Source organism: Oryzias latipes, chromosome 22 (genome assembly GCF_002234675.1).
Source record: "Oryzias latipes chromosome 22, ASM223467v1".
In the NCBI taxonomy this organism is placed as follows: domain Eukaryota; kingdom Metazoa; phylum Chordata; class Actinopteri; order Beloniformes; family Adrianichthyidae; genus Oryzias; species Oryzias latipes.
This window is the reverse complement of record NC_019880.2, coordinates 6,308,104-6,332,895: the sequence shown is the minus strand read 5'-3', so window position 1 is coordinate 6,332,895 and position 24,792 is coordinate 6,308,104. Positions and strand designations below refer to the sequence as shown.

Sequence of the window (24,792 nt, the reverse complement as noted above, 5' to 3'; positions counted from 1 at the left end):
TTTATTAGAAATAAATTGAAATAAATACATTGTTAACCCTCCTGTTATGTTCATATGTGAGGAACAGAGATGGTGTTCCTGGGTCAATTTGATGGATGAGGTATGTTAAGTGTTAAGAGTAAGTTAAGTGACTCAGAGAATCAGCAAACCTTTTTTACAGTAAGATCTTGAAGGCTAAAAACATAATATTCTATTTTCCAATGATTTCATAGATTCAGAAATGCAATAAAAATGACAATTGTTTCTACAAATACAGGATAAATACAGAGTATTAGTTGCCCAATGCTTCATGAAAGGAATAAATAAATAAGTATGAGAAAGAATTACTGTGAAATTATGAGATAAACAGTCTGCTATGATTGTGTCATATGAGTTTGTGCAAGTTATTATATCTTGGTCTCAGATTTTGTCAAATAAATTTCCCATCAAAATGCGACTTATAGTCCAGTGCGACTTATCTGTGTTTTTTTCTACTTTATAATGCATTTTTGGGCTGGTGCGACTTATACTCCGCAGCGACTTATAGCCCGGAAAATACGGTATCTTAAAAAGTCGTTAGCCACACATTTTACATTCTTTCAATACGGCAACTTGTCATTTAAAAGCATGAACAACAATAAAAAAGCTATTCTTACCATAAAGTTTTGAAAATTTGAAAAATGAGCAGCAAAAGCGCTTATACTGCCTCTAGTGGACTGATGATGGATTACAGGGCAGAAACATGGACAAAGTTACATGCAATGGGTTTTAATGTCACGTTTTAATCCTCTTAATGAGATACAGATCTCAGAATTGTATGTATCAAATATGATGCAAATACGGTTAACCAACTTTGATGTATTAGTGCTTCAGCATCTACTAGTTTTCAAATGTTTCACCTTGAATAAATGCTTGAAAGAAATAGTGCGAAGGAAGCTTCACATCTACTCATTGAGTTAATTAAAAACAAATGTTTTATATATATTTTAAAGGACTTTGATTAGAAACTGAACTTGAGTTTGCATTCAATCAATAGACTTTATATACACAAGAAATATATATTCCCCAAAGATTGGAGATTGGAGCACCACCAATGAAGCATTCATCACAGAGACATGAGCTGAGGCCCAGCTGCAGGCTCAAACTCACTTTCATTTATTTAAACGATCGTCATCAAGAATGACAAATTGACTGTGAGCTGTTCCTCTCTTTAGAGCAGGGAAGTCATATTTTTTTCTGTAAAGATGTACTAAGAAAATGCTGAGATGCTAATAAAGAACCAATATTTGAGATGATGATTTATAGAAGATTGATTTCCAAAGTTATCATTGAGTTTTATTTTTTTATTTTTACTTAAAGTAAAGAGAGGAGCTGAAGAGGCTTGAAGAGTTACCTGTATTTTAACTTAATAATAAAATATGTGACAATCCAAAGAAATATTTATCACCATTTCTAAGTCTTGAAGACAACGTTCACGCATGACTGGTTTAGTCCGATAAGGATCCAGAAGCCCAAAGATTTTTCTTTCAAAAAGAGTAAGGAGGCAGGCAGTTGTATTTTAAATCATAATTTATATAAATTATTATTACCACCTGATGAAGTATTATATGTGAGAAAAGCCGGGTCATTTGACTCCATTGTATGAGACCTAAAAGTCCAATGACTGACATGTTTTCAATAGACATTGTCAAAAAGTTCACAGATCTTTCACCAAAAAAAAAAAAACTGTCAAAATATTACCATTACCATCAGCAGTTTCAATTTAACTATCAATCAGCTGTGAGATTAGAGTGATACAAAACTGAGCAGCAGATTTAGAAAGTGTAATAATAGGGACACACTTGGCATGTGACGCTCGTTCAAGAACGCGCTAAATGCAGCCTCTTAAATGCTAGACATCCTGGACCATTGACTGTTTGGAGAGAACTGGACTGAGCGGGTGTGAGGTCACCCATAGAAATGCCTCATCTCCTACTTCAGCGAAATGAAACCAATCCAATTGAACCTCGCCATCTTGGACCCAGATGACAGTGATTGGTCTGAGTCAACGCTTACTGTCGCACACCCCTTCCACCGGGCTCGGGATATTCTGTCTTTTAAAATTTCGAGGTGAGGGCAAGCGGGCGCCACATGCTTTGTTGAGGTGATCAGTTGATCACTTTATACCTTGAGTAACTTGCAATAAAGAACAAATATAATGAAAAAAAATAGGATTAAAAAGATGTGTCTACAAAAATATATCAGAAAGAATGGTTATTCTGACAACCAGAATAACCGAGTAATAGCCGTTTATTTTTCTATAGACGTTTATGGGATTTTGGATTCTTGGAGCCAGTGTGTACTTCCTGTTTGGAACGGAGGGGCTCACTCAGTCCAGTTCTCTGTATAGAGTCGATTCACTGATAAGTAGGGCAGGACTTGTTCTTCTTCTGTTTCTACTGTTTACTTGCGCTGCATGGCCGCGACCTACACTTGGTGTGAAATGTGGAAGTGGTGCAAATCTCAAGAAGCTTGCTCCAGGCTTTTTCTTTCATAGCTCTATTCCGGTACAGTAAACCCTTGTTTATCGCGGGGGTTACGTTCCAAAAAGAACCCGTGATAGGCAAAATCCGTGAAGTAGAAACCTCTATTTTTTTTTAACAATTATTATACAATTAAATACTCTGTTATACATTGAAAAGAAGAACAAACCATTTTACAGGCTCAAACATTTGTTTCACAAATCAAAGTACTTTAAAAACGTTTTTTTTTCAACAAATAACTTCTGTACAGTACTGTCAAATAATAATTTTAATCATCAATGTGAACAGAAGGCTTCAAATCGCGGAGATTAGCCCCGCCCACCGCGACCCGAGAGTAATTGAATTAAACGGGAGAAAATTTAAAATGATCATGAAAAAAATACAAAGTACAAACGGACAAATAGTGGCTCAGGTGTATTTCAATGCTCTTCAGTCTGAGAAGCTGCAGTGTTTTCTCCTTCTCAAGCCCGCGGTGCAGCTGTGTGTGTTTGTTCGGGAGAAGAACATAGTGATTGACAGTTGGTGTCGCTCTTTTTCTATGGGTTTTAGAGAAACAGGAAATTGCAAGATGATTTGCATGTACGTAATTTGGAAAGCTGATTTACGTACGTGTACATATTAAACTGCAACATTATTGACGCGCAGGTAGAGAAGAAGCGGAGTGACTTTTTTAGCCAATCAGAATGCAGAACACAATGCACGATGCAAATCCGTGAAGTAGCGAAACCGTGAAAAGTAAACCGTGATATAGCAAGGGATCACTGTATATGAAAAACTTGGTGTCATGTTATTCCAGCTGGGCACAAACCGCAATTATTAATTTCAACTCCATGATCGATTTAAAATGGTTGGCACTTCCATGAAGGAAAACAGATGCTACCAAACTGTCACCACCAAATCCAAGTCCCTGATTGGTCAAAGTTTGACCTGGTTTAACTTTCAGTGACCATTCAATAGCTGCACGTAGGGCCCAAAAACAGACTCAAACATTTGCACAGCAATGTGTGAATACGAGAGTTTTGAGTGCAGAAGCCCAAAATGTGCATTGGTGCACGTAGCGGTCGCTTGAACGCATTTTTCTGAGGCTGGTGTGAATGTAGCTTCCCATTAAGGAGCACACATCTCACTTGAACAGCACTAACTGGCAACTTGCGTAGTGCACAGATTGCGGGGGGCGGGGGGTAAAATTGAAAAACTTTACGTTGCACCTGCGTCTCATCTACTTCATACTTAAGTGTTCGCTGTTGCCCATAGAAACATGTGCATGAACATTTTTTCGCACGACCTTACTTTTTCGTGAAGGTTTGCCCATTTAACCATCAATCTGTGAGATGATGTGACACAAAACTGAGCACCAGATTCAATGAGAGTGTTATAAGGAAGAAAGGAGTCAAAAGTGATTCATTATCACTTTTGGTGCTCCTCTCGCCTCCTCAGCCTGTAAGGTTTGGATAATTCTGTGACTCCATAGCACCCCTACACACACTGCACGTGTGTGCTGGCACAACTTGATATGCTCCAGCCAAAGACATGAAACATGGATCAAACCCAAAGCTTGAGCAGAGGGAGAGTATGTATCATATGAGTCAATGGTTGGTATTTCCAAAACCAGAAAAAAAATTCTGGTCCTACACCCAATGCATTTTATTGGCAGGTGCACTCACAAACACCTCCATTAGTAAATAAATAAGTTAGATGCATAATTTTACTATAAAAAAGTTACTGGATTTTGTTTCTGCCACTGTTCTCATGGAGTATATGATCAATATTCACCTCCCTTCCATCATGGTCTTGACTTTCCACCAATCAGCATCACCTCTGCATCCATCATCAAAACGAGCCCTTTCTGGTTCAATACCCCAAAGGCTTCAGAGTGTGCACACTTAGATTAACATTAACAGCAACCTTTTTGTCACCGTAAATGAACCTACCAACAGTATGATCTCAGTCTGAGGTTTTTAACCACTACCTTCCTCCTCCTCCTCCTCCTCCTTGCATGTTTTATGCAGGTTTCATCTTTCTCTCCTCCTCAGGAGCCTCTGGGCTCTCTAGTCTGCCTCCCCTAAGGCTCATCTTCCTCTGCTTCTCTGTCTAGCTCCCCTCTGGTACGCTCCATTGCAGCCCCACCAGCATCGGACTTGTTTCAGCTTCTTCCAGGTTCTTTGAAAGAGAATAGGATTCTTACAACAATCTGTTAAAGAGGAGTCACATACTTATTATGATTTTGAACTTATGTTTGCTCTTACGGGCAATCTTTTTCCTCAGAAATGTGTGACAGTAGCTATAAAAAAGTATGTATGCAGGCACAGACAGACCGAAAAAATGGCACATCATCAACAAAGAAAAAGAGATGAAGGTTAAAGCCTAAAACTGTTCAATAAAGTTTCAGAAATGTGTCCAATCAAAGATACATTTGTGGTTAAAGAGGCAGAATGTTATGCAATCTTAGTCGATACTTAAGCAGGATGAGGCTCTTTTTTTTTCATAGAAAGTTTAAAACGCTTCTGCGAAGATTTCATTAAAACAAATGCATATTTTATGTAAACACTACTAATGGCAAATAATGCCATGCAACTCAAAGTACAGCTTTCTAAAGCACTTGGGCTTTTCGGATTTTGAGCATTGGTCAGCTGCTCATCATGTAAAAACATCTTCTGGCTCATTGGCAGGTACACTCATCTTTTGCAAAAAACATACAAATTGAAATAAAGTTAAAAAAGAATTTTGACTTTTTGGTTCGGTTTTATATTTTCTGTAGAAATTCAAAGACCCACTCTGATGAAAATCATGTTTTTGGGTTTTTCTAACCTGTTTTCGTAGTATTTTCTGATTCTTATGATTAAGGACATAAGAAATTAAGATTAAAATCACATTTTTTAGTAATTCTTTGTTCAAATAGTTGTGAGTCAGGAGCATAAAAAAATTTCGTTTGAAAAAAGCTTGTAGGTGTAATGTATAACCTAAAACGGTGGGCCACAAGCTTCCTGCTCTGCTCCATTCCAATGCATCCACTTGTAGACAAATAGATTTATGTACGACTTTGTTTTTCTCATCTGAGCTGACATGTGGCTCCGAAAGCTCTAATATTACTCACAATTTTTGTTGCACAGCTAATGTTAGCTTGGGGGTTTCAGGGGCTGTAAGCTAGCAGGAGAGTGAGTAAACAAATGGATGATGGGAAGTACAGGTAGGCTTACTCCGCACCACAACTCAGAAGTGAATTTTTAATTAACTACTGCTGCTCTATTGAACCTATGCCCTAAAAAAAAACACAGGTTTTTTGATTTTGGCTAAAAACAGCAGAATAATAACTAAAAGACAACCGAAAAGGCTTTTACAACAGCTCAAAAGATGATTGGAGTGGGACTTTAAATGTTGATTTAATAGTCACATTGTTTTTAAATTTATTTTTCTAATTTGTTTGCTAAACCTCCCGTAATTTCATTTGTAATTTTGATATTTCAACAATAAATCTTTACATTTTCTTTGAATAAATCTTAAGAAAAATTGACAGAATGCTGACTCTAATTTTAGAGGTTTTTTTTTTATTTGGAGTCTTTTATGTCTAAATGTTTATATTTCAGATCTCTTAAAAATTAAGAGATTTCTAGAGAATATATACAATTGTTTTTAGAAATTTTTTGCAGACTTTTTCCCCCAAAACTTTGAATTATTTTTAAATTGTACCTCAGGAAGGATGATTAATGACTAGAATGAGGGGCAAAAGTGTGACCCGCTAAATGAATTCTGTCTATCTTTAAGCAGAAAAAACAGGAATGTGGTTCTAGAGTTGACTTAGTTCCCTGCCTTGCTCATGCATGTGAACGCACATCCACCTCCTCTCCTCTGTGTTTTTAGATTGGAAATGAAAGCTCTCCATAGGAGGGTTTTCCAAGGTGTCTGTTTGCTGGACAGATGATTTAGTGAATGATTTTATGAGGAAATTCCTCTGTGGGGTGTAGCAAAACAGATAGAGAGGAGAGGCGAGTGAGACAGACTGCCAGGTCATTTGATGGAGAGTTGGAGAGGGAGGCGAGCCTGGGTAATAAGACTTTGCAGGCACCTGTGTGCACACACAAATGCACAGAATCACCCTGCAGAATAAATGCGCTGCAGGTTGTGTGAGACCAGAGAGACGAGGGGGGAGAGGGTGTTCAGTGAGTCAGTGTGGAGCTGCAGGGCAGCAAAGTCTTCCTCTAACACGAAGTCAGCCACTGATCTCATTTCTCCTCAGATGGACTCCTAACACAGTCCCATCAGGGGACAAATATATATTCCCGCCGCCTCTTTTTTTCTTCCTCTACACATTCCTGCATCGGCGACCTTTTCCTCTCATACTCCTTTTCTTTATCATGCTCCCTTGCTCTCCTTGATTCTTTTTCCAGGCCTCTCTTCACTCTGTCTTTATTATACTCCACCTACATCCTTCTTATTCTCTCACACTCCATTTTTCCCTTCATGTCTGGTTTTAACCCTCTCCTAGCGCAGTTCAGACACACTACCACACACCATTAACCCCTCTCCTCCTCCTTTGATCTGTCACAGCCAACAGGTAGTGTGAATTGTGTCCTCTGGCATTCCAGGCTGCAGCAGCGTGTCCCACGTGCATTCTTTCCCCGCTCTGCCTCCTTTCCCGCTCTTTCCCTTCTCCTGGACACATCCCTGCAGCTCTCGCCCCAGTTTGTCAGCGAAGCAAAACCGACTGTGTCTCGGATCCCATCATTAATCTCCCCTCCACTCTGTCATGCTGGCAGCTCGGCTGGTCTCAGACAAATGTGGCATCACAGCGGATGATACGGCAGGAGCAAGAAAGAGCCAAACCAACGTCTGCTGTGGCACTTAGCTCCTGGATGAACTCCAGCATCAATTTTTATGAAATCCGCAACCTTGAGCTACTTAATGCAAACATGCAGCATGAACCTGTATGGTTTCTGAGTCAAACAGTATAAAAACCCATATTCTGTTTACTTTCAAATAATCCGGCTCTGAAAGGTCAGAAAAAGTCAGACAATGTTTAGAAATAAATACAATTATTTTTATAGCTTCCACACATCGACTGTGTTTGAGAACTGGACTGCGTGAGTAAAACGTCACTGGTAGAAAATGATTTACTTCCAGCTCCAACGAAAAAAAGTCAATTCAGTCGCCATCTTTTCGCAATAATGACGCCACAATGTTGGCGCCAAACCACATCAGTAAACAGTGATTTGTCCAAGTTGGTCTGAGTCGATGTTTCTATGGCAACTACTCTAGGCAATCAGGAGTGAGCTTGTTGTTGATTGAGGCATCTGACTGGTCAGTTTATTCTTGGACTACAGAAAAATAATAGGAGGGAGGCGTCTCTCCATCCAGATCTCCAATACAGTCAGGGATGAGTTTTAAAAAAACATGTTTGGACATGGAGCTGAAGTTGTTTGGTTTAGAGGTAGAGCGGTCGACCTCTGATGGGAAGATTGTAAATTCGGTTCCCACCCTCCCCATCCATGTACTGAAGTGCCCTTGGGCAGGACACTGAACAGGTTTGAGCGGTCCACCTCTGATCAGAAGATCGCAGGTTTGGTTCCTGGCCTGGTCCTTAAAAATGTCGTTCGGCGGTTATAGGTTGGTGTCAGTGTGTGAATGTGTGACTGTGAATGGGGGACTGTGACTGTAAAGTGCTTTGGGCCCTTTGAGAAGTTAGTAAAGCTCTGTATAACTATTTACCATTCGTTTAATTATCAGAGCTGTGTCGTGTTTTCAATTTCAGTAATTAGTATTTTCAGGTTTAAACAGCTTCGCATTCATTTCTGTCAGAGTCTTATTAAAAGTTCAGGACAAAATCCTGATACGAGTCTTTGAGAAACACTAAAGCCAACAGCTGTGTGTTTTCTACCTATAAAAGCAGTGAATTTGACCAAGCTCCATGTTTTATTGAAGTCATGTCAGAATATATGATTGTGTGGGTGAATACGAACCCCGTTAGAAAGTAAATTGTTAAAGTTGCAGTGACAGAACAGATGCTGTCATGTCACATTGGTAACTGAGCACTGCAGAGGATTTTAGCAGAAGAAAAAGTCAATTATAGTTTTTAACAAACTCAGCGCTCAGACTTCCGCTGTAAGCGAGGCTCAAAAACAAAGGATTACTTCTTTGTTTTAGCATAGCTTGATTGTAATATGTATGTTAACAGCCAGTCTATGACAGAAGGGCTGCTCATTTTGTCTTGTTGCAAATTGTTAGCTTTCCAGATGGTTTTGTGTTGCAAACAATCCGGCCTGTCAGGTTACAGGACTTACAGCCCGGTTTTCTTCTCTGAATCTGCTCACATAATAGAGGTAAATTCGAAATAGAAGAAAACGACTGCATCAAAAAGTTCTCTTTCATAAAAAGATATTTGCCACAAATGGCAGGCTATTGTTTCACGATCTCGGCAGGACTGAGACATGCCACCACAATAACTGCTGACAGCATCCTCTCCTCATGTCTGACACTGATGTGCCGCTTTCATTCTGCCTGAGCCGTGTCCTCTTCTCTCCCCCAGCCTAATGAGTCAGTGTATGATGTTGGATGGCTGCTGACAGTGTGCCCCATGACTCATGTTGGGGTGGTACTGCTGTCCCAGCACATCTTGATGCTTCCCATCCCTCCTCTCCCCCTGCGTCCTCCCTGCTCTCTTCCTTCACCTTTTGTTCGGACGAACCGGGAGCAAACGTATTGGAAAGTCGAAGCAGGCGGGCTTTGTTCTGGCGGGGAGTTGTGCAGCCGCTCTGAGAACTTTCTTGTTTTTTTTCCTCTTTGCAGAGTAAGCAGAGAAAAACATTCATAGGAAAAGCTGCAGGGACTGAGTTGGCAGGAGGCGCTCAGTAAAAAAAAAAATACTGTGGCGATTCGCCAAATTGACATTCAAAGGGAGAAAAAGGACACTGTTTAATTGCTCTTGCATGCTTTTTAAAGACATCCCAGTTTAAAGCTTTTGTTACATACACTAGGCTTCTCTGTCTGATGCTGCAGTGTGAAAACTAAATATTTACACTTGAAAATTATGCAACAAGTCAAGCACCTGAAGATAAAACTATTTTTTCAATTAGATGTTTTAATTAGTTATAAAAATCTTTATCTTCTTAGATTTCTGCATCAATGTTAAAAATGGACACCTGTTTTTTTTTTTTTTTTTTGTGGTTGTTTTTGTGTGAACTAAATTTAAACCGTCCTCCTTCAAACGGTGCCGACACTCGTAAACCTTGACAGACCCGTGGGCTTTGCTGCTGCCCATAAAGCTGTGACTGTTTTATGGATGCCCCCGACCAGCATCCCTTCACCCATAAACATTTTCCCTTTGTCCTTCTGGGAGCCGCCAGGTAAAGAGCAAAAAGGAGGACCGAGTTATGAATTTTTTAAGCCACGTCCACAGCCATTATCCCAGATGTTTTTTTAATATCTCTTCATCAGGGCAGCACACAACTGTTCGGTCTGCAAGGAAGTTGGGTTGTTTGTCACACGAATCTCATTTTTTAAGAGTTTGTTACCAAAAAAAAAATAAAAATAAAGAACAAACCGAAATGCAAAAGTATAGAAACTCCTGTAAACCAGAAGCAATTCATACTTTAAGAGCCTCTGCTGCAGCAATGATGCCCAACCATGATGCTGCACTGAAGCATCTGGTCAATCATTTGAGGAGGTTACTTGGAAAAAATAACATGCAAAACTGTGCGAGACATGCAGCTGCAAAAAAGATTTTTTTTGAAAGAAAAAAACTAAAGGATGAGAAAAGTGAGAACACCAGCCAACAATCTCACCAAAATTAGACACCCCAGACCCGTGTGGGAGGAGCTACTGCCAACTGTTGTTAGCCTGATCGCTACATGGAGAAGTCTCTGTGTATATCTCATTTACAATGCATGGAAGACGTGGGTGGTGTTTAGAGATCAGATTTATTTGTTTTAAAGGGTTCTACAAGTGTCGGTAATCAAGTCTCCCTTTCTGGATTCAGGAGATCATTCAGAGCCTCTCCCACTACGGTGATGTTCATCATCTGCTGCGGGAGCTGCATATGAATGAAAGCTGCTTTCTGCGGCGTTTCACTCTTTCTTTGACTTGCTGTCCACATTAGTCCGAGGAGGGAAAAAATGAAAGAGAGAATACAATGACAGGATCCTTTTGTTATTTTTTCTTTATATGAAAATAAAAAATATATATCATTAAGTTCTGGAGGAACTCCAACTACTGATCACATCACTGATCGTGTCAACCTGTGGCCCTGATTAGTTGACGCGATGCATCGTCCTCACGAAAGTTCAGATCTTTGAACTTTGAATGTGACGTGACGGGCAAATTGCGCTGCTGCTGGACCAATGCACTGTGCTCGATTCTGAAATTACACTGCCGGACGTTTTATCTGCCTTGTTAGATGGACTTAACATTGAAACTGGACCCCCCTGCCACACAAATGGTGTGAACGCAGCTTTAGGCCAACTGCAAGACACACCTGAATTCCCTTTAAAATGGTCCTGTGTACAACCCATCACAGGCCCGGACAACCAAAAACCGGTACGGCTCAACACATGCCCGTGGGACTAAGGCCTAAAATTACCTTGAAACCAAAGCCCCAGAAAAACAAAAACAAAAAAAACGGTTCTATCCTATAGTTTTTGTTTCTAAGCGTGAATGCATTACAGATGAGGACGTACGCCAGTCTTCTCCATGGCCCTCTGGCCCCCCTCTTCCCACATTCCTGCCTGTTCTGAATGCAGACGGACGCCATCCCATTTAATATGTGCCATTGTCATTGTGGATTCAAAGTTCTTTCAATCACCCCACCTCCCCAACCCGCCGTGATTTACTAGCTCTCCACATCCGTAGGCATCCACTCTAGCCAATTGCATTAAAGAGATAAATAACCAGTCCAATAAAAGTGTTGTGTGCTGGTCGAAGGCTCATCGTCCATTTGGTGCAGTAAGCACTTGGGGGGGTTGGGAATCGGGTGGGGTGGGGCTTTTAGAGCAAGGTTTTTTAGGGGTGATATTGTGAGTGGTGGTTGAGGTGATGCCATGTCATCCATCTTACAGAGCCACTTCATTAGGCTAATGGAAGGCCTGGACCGCTCACTGCTCGCTTCTGTACCTGAGTGTGTGTGTGTGCGTGTGTGTGCGGCCGCTTGTCCTTCCACTGATGGCAGCTTCCAAGGCTAAAGCAGTTATGAAGACTAAAGTGATTTTATTAGCCAGGCACACAGCCCATCGCTGAGTATTGGCATAAATTGCGTGTGCAGATGAGTGTGTGTGCTGGTTCGTGTGTCCCATTGTCTTCACACAGAGCAGTAATGACCCCCTTCTAAGTGAGGGGAGATGGTACAGTTGGAGCTTAAGCACTCCTTGTTCTTTGATGGCTGAATTAAATTTGGGTTCCTTTCTTTGACTCCAAACGACGTGAGGCGGAAAAAGAATCGCCAAAGCACACAGAGGAAAATATCGGTTACACACTGGATTTGTCTCTGGCTTTAAATTGTATCACTTCAAAGATTTCTTTTATGGCCTCACCTGGGATCTTCATTCTTCAGCCCATTTTGCATCCTTAACCTTTCATTTCATCTCTTCTTCGTCTGTTTGTCAATCCGAATCCCACAATAGCTGTTTGTAAATGTTCATCCTCTGACCATCATCCATTTCCTTCGGCTTTACCAAAAACCTGCCTGTGATGGTTTATTTTGTACTCAGATCTTCCTCAGCAGAACTCTGAGTGAGGTGCACTAGGCGTTCATGAATAGATCAGAAAGTTGAGGTTACAACAGACTTCTACAGTAAAGGATCCATTTATTTGGACAACAATAATATCAGATTTAACAATAAATCTGATATTATCATTAGTCAAACTTGTAAAATAGACTAAAACAAAAAACAAAACAAAAAACACATCAAATGGATCCAGGAACATTGGTATACAGTTGGAATAGTCTGTCAATTCTGTTACATTGTTTATTTTATATAAACATTGTTTATATAAAATAAACAATGTTTATATAAAATTCTTAGAAATTATTTTAAAATAAAATAGGTAAATTAACTATTTACGATGTCCCATTTTTCAAAGTTCAGCATTGCCTCATTCATAATAAACAACCATATTTGTGTTGGTCACCCCTGCAGCAGCACCGTTGCCAGCCTTTAGTTTTCATTGCAATATTATAAAAAAAAATATTCTGTGTTAATGACGGTTTAGAACGTTTATTACCAAATTTAAATAACTTGCAAGCATAGCGTCAAAAGGTTTTTAATAGGTGGATTTGGCATGCATACAAATATCAGCAAACCTAATCTGTAGTTCACACAAATCTATGAGATGTTTTGGATTTTTATTCACTCATTTATACACCCGTCATCATTTGGAAATCAAAAGTAGCAAAAGTGACATTTACATCTAATTTTCCATATATTGCTTTTGTCAGAAACCATGTAGAATAAGTCTGGGTACCACTGCAGCTGAATTGATTTAGATTTACATGTTTACGATTTCACACACTTGGATCAAATTTTCATTTTTTAAGTTTTAACACAAATTTTTCCAATTTTCATATATTTTCTTGGTTATGAAAACCATTAGCTACAAATGTACAATGGAGAAAGGTTTTATGATAAAAACATGAAGTCTCACATTTAAAACCAACTAATAGACTTTTCAAATCCAATATATATATATATTTCTATATATATATATATAGATATATATATATATACACACACATCCACGTGGATGTGGATGTGTGTGTATATATATATATATATCTATATATATATATACACACACATCCACGTGGATGTGGATGTGTGTGTATATATTATCCACATTTTGTTAATTTCAAGAATCTTGGTTGATTTCTTTAAACCAAGGTTTAAATTTAAGTTCTTTGAAATGGGTCAAATTTTCAGTAGCTGAGAGTTTGAGCCTCATGATTTAAAATTCCTAATCTACAAAATTTGTGGTGTTTCCCTCTGATAAGAGTCATATTTTCAAAAGAAGAGCCTTCTTTTAATAAAATGCAGAAAAAGAGCAGTTGCAGCTTAATATTTATCTTTGGATTTTCCAACCTTTGATTACAAAAGAATGAGACAATTCTTTTTGTATTTCTTTTAAAAAGCATCAAATGAGCTCAACACCTGCTCTCATCTACTAAGAAAGAGCTGCAGCTCTTTATGCTCAAACTGATGCTCAGGCTTAAGGGATGTGACACGTCCTGTGTGATGCTGGGCCTTTCCCTTTAAAATAACAGCATTCTCTGATCAAGGTAAACCTTGTTATGCTTACAGGATTTCTGTCTAACATGTTTGATATTGGAACACAGCCTTTCGGCAGAGGCACAGCTACATAACAAGAGAAAGCATCATTAGAGGACTTTGCTGTCAGGGGTGTTGCTGTGTGATGTAGCCTGTAGGCCACAGGTGACAGAAAATGTTGAAAAGAAGTTTGTGATGTGAACTTTGACAACCTTGGGTGTTTCAGAGTGGTTTGAAACTTCAAAGTTTAGGATCACTTTTGTCAAATGTTGCTCCATATTTTTATGTTTTTTTACCTCTAGGTTTTCCTGAATTCCCTCTACATTCAGTGGCTTAACATGATACCCCCAAAATGCAATAAGTGGCTAATCTGCTCTAATTTCTTTTGGACTCCTCAGTTTGCTTTCTGAGCTTTGTTTATGTGTTACTTTCCCCTGCCTGATAAATGGCCTTTGCATTGAAGTGCAGTGCCTGTTTGGATCGAGCACACTCCTCGCTGCGGTGGCCTTTAATGCCTGTCCCCAGTGCAGATCGATTTTGTGCCTAGCCAGCAGCCCACTGCTAACCTTGAGGTAAGCTGGCGTAATGAGATCGCATCTGACGGCATTGACTCACACCTGACAGGCCTGACACGCTACTCCGGGCCACGGAGTGACGCCGGCAGACGTGAGAGTGGCTCTATGGTGTATTGTACTGTTGAAAGCTTGGATTTTAGTTTTTCTTTTATTTCATTGTGGCATGATTTTGTGTGTGACGCAGCAATGCCTGATTGCCCCCACTGACGCCTTTCAGTTTGGTTGGTGGTGGAGAGTTTGCTTGTTCAGGATTTTCAACATTAAAAACATGCAGGGGGTGGTGGGGGGGAGGGCTTACTTTCTTGGTGTCCCTGTTGAACAGGATAAGGTGTGAATAAAAAAGAAAATAACTTCAAGGTGAAACTCGGTTGTGAAACCTCAGCAGCTGCAGCTGTTTGAAGTTTGGCACAGTTGAATTAGCGTTGCTGCGTGGTGAAATTGCTCAGGGATTACTGGGTTACGCACAGATCTGTGTTCTGACTAAACTGCATTAGACTGTCTATAATGTGAAACTCAGATTAAAATCTCTGCTGCAAGAGGCCACAGGGATCAGTTGTCACAACACACACTTTTTGATCCTGAACAACGCGAAGCGTAATTTGAAAATAATTAAAATAGTTGTGTACACCCGAGCCGACAATGTGTTTCAGCTGGGAGGATGTGTAAGCGGGCCGCTCTTTCCCTCAGATCTGTGACAAGTCCACTGAAGCCGATTCACAGATGCATGTTTTGAGCCACAATTGAATGAGATGAGACTTAGATAACCATTATCTGAGTGGCGGTAATTGAAACAATAATGGACATGGTAACAGCTTGGAAAATAGCATTGATCCACCATCTCAGATGGACTCTCTTTGTGAATTAAAAGCATGACTAAATGGCAGAAACTGAGATTGCTCTCGGTCATGGCGAGGTCTGGTTGGCTAATTGAAAAAGAAATTACAAAATGAATTCTTGTTTTGTCTTTTAGGGAGGAGTGTCGTGTTCGCTATCCCTGGCAGGGCTTTGAAACCTTCCACAGTCTGGGATCACTTAAGAAAGATTAGGAAAAGACACAGCATGATTTCATCGGAAGTGTGGAATTGGAATTCAATTCCAGTCTACTTACGTACAGATGTAGACTAGAAAGCCAGTGGGACCGGATCGATGGAAATCTAAGAGCTTTCCGTCGGGTGCAGCTCAGGACTGCCTTCAGCAGGTCATGTCTTTATCCCAGGCTTGTCTAGCAGTTCTGCTCCTCTGGTTTTTGAATCTGACCTTGAGACACTTCAGTCATCCCAGCATACTAAAGTGCTGATGTCCAGCTTTCACTGGGTTTACGCGTTAAAGTGTGATGTGGACTACACAGGCTGAGCACTTCTGGGCTGGATGAACGCATGGAAAATGAGTTCACTGACCTACAGCAAACGCCGGACTTCAGTAAGCGCCGACGGTTGATGCTGGGCGGTGTCAAGGTTGGGAGTTTATTAAACTTCTACTACCTGTAACTCTGTTGTTTTACCTCTGCTCAGGCAACAAGATGTGGATACTCCTGCAATTGTGTGCGCGGGATTGTGTGTGTCCGAGTGTGTTTGATGTGACTGAGGCTGCAGGCTTCACTGGGGGAGCTGCGATGAGCTGCAATGTTGTTATTGATCACACACAAAGGTTGTGATGGAAAAGCAACAAAATGGGCCTAGTTCCAGGTTTGTGTGTGTCTGTGTGTGTGGGTGGGTGCATGTAAGAATGAGAGCGCATGTTTGTGAGCCACAGCTGTTCAGGGGTTGGCTTCTTGCTGATCCATTAGGGGAAAATGAATCTGGAGGACGCTGTTGGAGGAAAGTCCCATGTGATCAAACGGGGGGGGGAGGGCAAAGTTGGACGATAGCAAACCTGTTCTTTTTTTTACAGTATTAAGTTGGTTTCATGGTCTCCAACATGGAAAACCTTTTTTTGTGTGCAGAGCTGCACGTCGTTTTGTCTCACAGCCCTTTCTTTGGTCCTTCCCATATCTTATTTCCAATACAACTCCCAATTTGAACTGTTTTATATTGATTTCATTATAATTACTATAATTAATAATTGTTATACCATGGTCCGGGTGAATACTTGATCCTGATTGGCTGCTGGGTGTGCATTAAAAAGTGATAACGCACGGTGAAAGAAGTTCCGGCCACCTATTTTAAATCTTCTGTATCACTGCGCCGGCTTCTTTAAAACAACCTTTAGCTTCATCATCTGGACAAAAACAAACGGTTAGAAGAGAACTTTCTCTTTGAACTGATGCTTTATTCAACCCATCGAGACGATGGTTGACTTATTTTCTACTATCTCTTTACAAGCCTTTGGACTGTTACAAGAAAAAAACAATACATCACACTTGGTTTATTGACAATGTTAAATTTCCTTTTGTTCACTAAAGTTGTGTTTTTAATGCAAAAATGAAGGAATTCCCTTTCAGAATGGGATGCACAAAAATAACAAGAATAACTAATCTTTCTTTATTGTTGTTTTTGTTTATTGCAAACATCAAATAAATTGAAGTTTGAGTCAGTTTTTTCCGTTGCAGTCACTGGATTTTTCAGGTGCTTTTAATCTTCCTCCACGCGGGCTGGTCAGCATGCATCCACACACGCTAAACATCCAGTAATTACTTTTGCACACATGCACACAAACACTGTTGAGACACTCTTTGTTCCTGCACATGCATACACACATTCTTTCTCTTTCTCGTTCGTGCATACACCTGGGCTCTACCGCCTCTCTTCAGGAGAAGGCTGCCTGTCGCCCAACTGTGAGGCCATTTTAATTAGAGCCCTGCTGTGAAGCGCAGACCTCCTCCAGTGACTCCATCCAGCCCTCATCACCTCTTTCCTCAAACCAGCACACAATCTGTCAAATTTTTTACCGCTTTTCTGCCTCTTTTTTTTTTTGTTTGTTTTTTTGGCCTGATTTCAGGGGGAAAAAATTTGAAGTGAAAAGGTAAAAACAAAAAGCTAAATAAAATGTTGTTCTTATCCCAAGATTTGTACTAATGAAATTATAAAGAGTCCCTCATAGGAGCTCATTCATTAGGGTACTTTTTAGAATACTTGGCAGTGATATATTATCACTGAAAACTCTAAGCGTTTATGCTAAATCTGTCTTCTGCTACTTTGAATACTTTAACACAAGGAAGCTGGAGATTAAACTGGTTTGTGATAAGGAAGAATAGAAAAGTACTCAGCAGGCTGCAGTAGTTTGAAGAGTGTAGGCTGCACTGTTTTTATTATGAAATTATTTCTGGAATTTATGCTCATTCAGTTTATAACTCACATTCTTGCCTTACTTCATTTCCCTTTTCCCAAAATGACGAACACACGTGGCGAATGGGTTTTGAAAGAACATTACTCAGTTTGAATAGATTTTTTTAAACATGATACATTTATCAAATCTATAATTATCTATCCCTAAAAACCTTGTCATTTTTGGGGTGAAATGGTTTTGATGGAATGATAAATCTTTTTGTGGATAAAAGTGTAGTCTTTAAACATAAATTCCTAAATTCTGAAAATCGGATAAAAATTAGCAATGCAAATAAAAAATGAAATAAAAAAAGAAACATCAATGAAATCAGCTTGTGACCTTGTAAACAAAAGCTGAATCGATTCAGAAGTGTTTATATATTACAAAATAAAACCTTTTTTGAATTCGGTAGGTCTTCTTGATGCTTCATTCAAAAAAACGTTTTTGCACAGAATGACCTCATCTATAAGCTGCTTTTTCTTTGTCATAATCAGCCTGATTAGAAACTTGGGCAGGTATAGGTGGAAGTCATTTGGATCAGCTCCAGTATTTGCAGCTAAAAACGTGCTGAAGCCACTGTGGTGTGTGTGTGTGTGTGTGTCTGCCAGGAGAACGGGATTAGAGCTTCACAACGTACACGTAATGTATGCTAAGCTCAGTCAGAAATCTTCGAACGTGGTGACAGTGTAGCTGTTCCAGCTGAAACTGCGAGGAGGTTTGTTCATCATCACTTAAAGCCCGGTCACTGGCACAGCTCTGCTGAAATGCGATGGTTGAGCATTCGCTGATGGTTGCTACTCTCTGTGATGGCTGTCTCAAGTTTGATGTGCAAAGACAGGTTGTTTAGGACCGTGGGGAGAGGGATGGGGAAGGGTGGAGGATAAAAACGGCAGCTGTTGTTGTGCGTTGTTTAGCATGGACTGCTGAGGTTCAAATCACAGCAGAACCGGAGCAGAACTGGAAGCAGGGACCGCCAAAGTCAGTGTTGATGCTGGAAAGACACTTTTACCGTTTTGTCAAGCTTCCTTACTCCTCAGAAGTGTGGACCCCCACCCCCACCCTTGTCTAAAGCTATTATGATTGTTTTAAAGATTTTATTTGCCCTCTGCTTGCACTTAATGCACATTCCATGAGAAGGGGAAAAGGCTGGCGCGCAACAGAAAGAGGAAAAAGAAGAGAAGCTGTTTTGCTTAAGGACATTTGCAGAGGCAGCTTTTAACACCCTCACCCCCCCCCCTCCACCTAGCCTCCACAAACACACTTCTTCCTTTTTCTTCTCTTTAAATATTGAGAGTCACTGCAAATGCTTCTGCCCCCTTCCTTTTGAAGCCTCTGGCCTCCCAGCAGCTCAGCAGGGGAATCTTGGATGAACTCAAAGGCTCAGGACAGCAGTGCCAGCATCCACCCCACCCCAATGCTGGACCCCTCTGCATCCCCCTGCAGGCCTCCTTAAACTGGCCTGAGCTTTGTTGGTTCGGGAGCCACACCTCTCTGCGCTGCCGGTCTGACGGCTGCAAGCTCTGCCAGCTGGTTTCCATGATGAGGGGATGAGTCTGCATTAGTTCAGCGTTCACAGTGGTGGAGTGACCTGAGTGACTCCTTTCACTTTGTTCCTGCTGAAACGTTTACCAGCACTCCCTAACCAGATATTCCAGACCGCACGGTTTTTCTTTATTTTTTTCCTTTCGGAGAGTATTTGGATGTTATCTAGAGTTTGGGCTTAGCACAGGGCTGTGCTGTGACTAACATAAGAAGAAAAAACACATGCCAGCACCGCCCCCACTCACAAACACACACTTTCTCTGTGGAGCTAGCGGTGATCAGCTAATCGCTCTCCTTTTATATGCACAATATGCACATCCATCTTTGCAAAAGTTCAGCTGTTGTTTGTTTCCGTGGGCAAAACACAGACACGCTGCCGAGGCCAAATCTAGGTCGACGTCATGAAATGGGCGGCTCCCACATGGAGCAAAAGGCAGTTCCTCATAGAATGAATATCTCAGATTTAAAAAAAATCTATAAAACTTCAGTGTGCCAAAAGTAATATGTTATCATATGTTTGGATATAGTTTACTCTGAAAGGGTTAAGAATAGAATGATATAGCCCCTTTAACATGTACAGTTCTTGTGACATTTTCTGATGATGAAGGGCACTTCTAAGGAAAAATAAGCTTAAAACTGAATGTTTGAGTGTTTCTTTATTTAAGTCGTTGTGAATCAGAAACAGACAACTAATGGCCCTTTGAAACAGCTATTGCTGTGATGTAGAAAATACAATGGTCGGGACACAAGCTTCCTGCTCTGCTCAATTCTGATGCATCCACTTGTAGATATAGATCCATGTTCCTCATCTTAGCTGGAGTCTGGCTCTAACTGTACGTCTGGATAGCTCCAATATTGCTCACCATTTTTGTTGCACCGGTAATGTTAGGTCAGTGGTGTGAAGGGCTGTAAGCTAGCTGGAGAGCATAAACAGATGGGGACACAAAGTGAGGGCGGTGTTGGTCTGCCAACAGCCCCGCCCAGAACTCAGATGCAAATTTCTAATGAACTCCTGCTGCTCTGCAGAAACTATGTCCTACAAAAACGTGTCCTATTTCTGTTCTCTCTCTAGGTCAATTTGAAGAAAAAAAGTGATCTTTGGGTTTCAAGTCTTTCTAATGCATTCAGGACAAACGTTTTCATTCATTTAGTTCAAAATACAATTTGTTTTGTTTTGGCTCTGAAACATTCAGAGAAACAGTTTATACTTTGTGCCCAAGAGTACGGAGCCCGTGTCCTGACATGGAAAAAATATAAAATGTCTCATTCCCACAAATTAATATCACAATCCCACAAAATAATATTTTGTTCCCACGAAATAATATTTTGTCTCCTCAAAATAACTAATTTGGGCGAATGAAATAATTATTCACATCAAAAGTCATTCATAAACATGGATATGCTCTCCATCCTGCCACAAAAGCCGCTTTGAGCGGTAACGTCCGTGTCTATGTGATCCACATTCGTTCAAGAAATGACAAAGAAAAACAAGAATGATCAATTTATTATTGTCTCAGTGAATATAAGAAAAATATCTCAAGATTTAGGATGCCCAAGCTTGCTGCTTTGCCGTACCGCAGCGATTCTCCGGACATAGCTCTTAGCTCCGCCGCAGAGCTCTTTTGCTTGTCATGCCGGAATTCGGGCAGCTGGCTGGCCGGTAGACAGCCAGCTGATATTGTAGTTTAGGGTCGAATAGGAATAATAATATTCAGGACTTATCTTTTATTAACATACTCTTTAGCAGTCACTTCACATCCAAAGGCAACATGCTGCGTATCCCATCATGCATCACACAGATCCCATATAATATCTGGACCAATCACCATGGCCCTGTAACTGTGATGCGTTCAAAGACAATAGGATAAATGAAAGGCCACGTAGCATGTAGCCTACTAACCTTTGGATATAAAGCGACTGCTAAGGAGTATGTTAATAAAAGACAAGTCCTGAATTTTATTATTCCTATTGGACCATAAACTACAACATCCCATACTGGCTGGCAGGTAGACGTCCAGCCATCTGCCTGAATGAGGGTCGAATTTCCTTTATTTTGAAACTTTTTGTGAAAAAAAAACCTTATTCATGTCTTTTCTATTAGTTTCTTCACCGTTATTTGATTTTTGGTGTAATGTTTGTGTTGTAAACAATATTTTCTGTGTATTTTACAGGAGGGGTAGTTCTGTTTTTTTTTTTTTTTTTTGTTATGATTAGCCCCAAGTGTGTCGCATTTCTTCTCAGATTATCATTAATCACATCGGCTCAAATGTCAGTAAACCGGGGTTACAGAGACACTCAGAACAGCCTAAACCTCACATGCACAGACCCGCATGCGCGCATTCCTACCTGTAGAGCGTGACTCCAGGTCACTGCCCATGCCTCGTGTGCAGCGGTGCAGCCTTCTGCAACAGCAGAGCCGTCACTAAATCATAGGTCCTTTGGTCTCTCTCTACAGCCTGCCTCATTAAACTTTCAGCTGAACAGTTAAAAACTCTTCCGCCATTCAGTCCCAACCATCCACAGCAGAAGAGTAAATTAGATTTAGTCTGTCCAGTGGGTTTCAAGTCAGATGGAAGGATGGCATTTGCCCATTCAGTCTGCAGCAAAGCAGTACAGAGGGGCTGCAGGTGGTACTTCATGAGCTCAGATGTTATCTATTCAGACTTGGGTGATACTTTGATTTGTGGTTTTTCAACATGTGTGTTTCCATCTGTTTGCATCTAGAAAGCCTCAACTCAGAGAAAGGGGACAATATTGGTCATCTGGTTGGAGAAACTCTGAAAGTGATGGAGCAACAAGGAGGACAGGACGCCTTTATACACATAAAGTACATGATTCCCACCTACCAGTCCTGCATAAGGAACTGAAGCAGAAAGACAGGATTGACAGTCATCACACAGTCTGGTAATCCTGGATCGTTCCTCATTTGGATTGTTATTAAACAGCTTTAAAAAAGTTATGTTTTTGATGTATTAATTGTTACATTTTGATTTAGCTCTTTCTTTTTCATTTCTGCTTTGTTAAAAATGAATAAATAGTTAAAACTTTAACTTTCATGTTTTTGTCCCCCTATATGTGGATTAGAGACCCGATGTAAAACTTAGCTTTATGCCAAAGTGCCCCAATGACTTAAAAAAAGAAAAAGCAGTTCCAATACTCTAACAATTTTGAATCTAACCTTTAGACCCTAATCTTTGACCTGCCACATCTCCATTGACTGTGTATAAGAACTGAACTGAGTACCCCCCCCCTTCACCTTCCAAACAGGAAGTGCCCACTGGCTCCAAAAAGCTTAAATCCCACAGACTTCTATAAGACACAACAGCTGTTACTCAGTCATTATATTGGTCAGAATAACCATTATTGCTGTGCTCTGTTACATTTTTTTGTATTCCTAGTTTTGTCATGATATTTTTTTGTAGTGCAAGTTATTCAAGTTATAGACTGACCAATCAGGTGTCTCAATAAAAGTATTTAATGCCTGCTAGCCCCCACATCCAACGTTCAAAACGTTTGACTGACAGATTCTCCAGAGCCCGCTTTTAAGTGGAAGGGGTGTGGACTTCCAACAAGCTCACTCCTGATTGGCAAACGTGCTATCCATTAAAATAATGACTCAGACTGACTTGGACCAATCAGAAGTAAACCATACCCTGTGGTGGCTGTCACACTAACTCAGTTCAATTCTTATACACAGTCAATGACACACCCTAAAGCCAAATCTGCATGTCCTCACAGACACTCAATCCTCACCTGCAACCCTCCCCCAAACTGCAAAAATGCATCTTACCTCTAACTCTTAAAATTATCAAATAACCTACCTTTTTCCTATCTCCAACCCTAATCACCCCCCCTTCAATTTAAAACCACAAGAAAGTTCAATTAACCCTTGTTCTATCCTAGGCACTGTAACATTGGGAGTTGGGTCATCTAGACCCACTAGACAGTGCACTGAAGCTTTTTTTCTTCAATGATTTGTGATCTTAACTGGTGTCCATAGATTACATGAAATCTTTCCACTTTTATCCACCTTTGTCATGGTAGAGAGAACACGTCAATGCAAGGGTGGGGTCATCTAAGATAGCACAAGGGTTAGAGAGTCTGTCCATTACAATCTTAACCCCTTACTTTCCCATCGCCAATTACCCAAACCCCTTAACCTTTAATTGTTAAAGAGGAGTCCCACTATAACACTATAGCCTCTTTTCCAAACTCTAAGTAAAGGTTATTTCTACCTCAAACCCACTCCACGGAATGCTAAGATTGAGGGATGGTGGTGGAACGTTCATGCACCCTTTTATCTTATAGTTCAAACATTTTTTTGAGACACTAAAAAAACAAAAAAATAACAACATTGTTCTACCATCTACTGTGGCTCTGTTTAGTATTTTTCTGTACTACTGTACCCATTCTGTCACCAACCCAGCTGGAGATGCAGCCTGTCTAAACACACAGCGGAAGTCACTCAGGAATGACGACTGACAGCACTTTTCCGGATAAAAACACTCACAGCCTTACATGTTTGCTAAACCTTTTTTGAACTACAATACCCCACAGTCACTGAAGCTACCACACGCGGTGCGTTTGGGATTATTTGTTAGTGTTTCTGCATGACAACCTCTTCTGTGTTTAATGAAATCAGGCAGCAACTCAACAGTCGTCTTTGGCCAAGTTGGTGTTTTCTTGTTGAGCTGCAGGAAGAGGGTTTATTTTCTGACATATATAACAATAAGAATGTAAACTTTTATTACTTTATTTTAGGGATTTATTAGCTATGGAATCAGCAGCTGGTCTCTAAAGATGATTTAAATGCTCGCTGCAGCAATTCCTTTCTAAAAACACTTTTTTATTGGCCTTGAGTCACCATAGTGGGAGTGGACTCGGATAAAATTGAAAGACCCATATAGTGTACACTGACTGGAAAATCCGCGCCATCATAGGGTTATAAAGAGTGAAAACAAAGCCTGAAGGGAACAGTGACTGGAGTTTACTCTGCCAAACTTAACAGCTGTCCTAAATAGAACATTTTGATTTTGATTTGAAATGGTTTATTTCAAGCAATCAAATAAGAATAATACACAAAAACAATACAGTCATCAGTTATACATTCAAACAATGACGAATCAAAGGATAATTAGACATATTAATAAATATTGCTTGAAAGGGAGTGGAAGGAAGCAAATTTATATAATCCCACCCCTGTTCTACCGTAACCATTTTATTACAAGATTTATCATTATCCGGTTCCTAGTTTTTATCAGACAGAATTAAGAAACCGGAAGTATCAATAAAGCACATGACAAAGATGAATTACTTAAATTATGTAAAAAAAAAAACTTTTTAGAAATCAATATGGCAAATGCAGATCATTTATTCAAAATATGTGCAGATTATGTTTCTTATAAAAGTCATGTATATAATTCATAACAATAATACATCAGTAAAATAGACTTTACACAGTTTCAAAAATTTCAAAAGTTTCAGTTTCAAAAAAATAAAAAATTAGCAAAGTGTGATCAAGTATCAAAAGTTAAAATATGTGCAAAATTATGTTACATTAGGAAAAATGAGTCAATTTTTCAATTTTTGGAGCAAGTGAAGTAATATCATTAGAAATGAATCAGTTTAACCATTTTCAATAATTGGTTCATCATTTATTTTATT

General features: G+C 40.0%; 1 protein-coding gene across 1 annotated transcript in view; it reads left to right on the top strand.

Annotated features, from left to right (window-relative positions):
* pacrg (parkin coregulated) overlaps window positions 1-22,087 on the top strand; it is a 160,537-nt gene extending 138,450 nt beyond the window's left edge. Inside the window, exon 5 of the mRNA XM_004082184.3 lies at window positions 21,853-22,087. Within this exon, the coding sequence (XP_004082232.1) occupies window positions 21,853-21,995 (143 nt within the window). The 3' untranslated portion in view covers window positions 21,996-22,087. The remainder of the gene's footprint in view (window positions 1-21,852) is intronic.
* The last annotated feature ends 2,705 nt before the right edge of the window (window positions 22,088-24,792 follow it).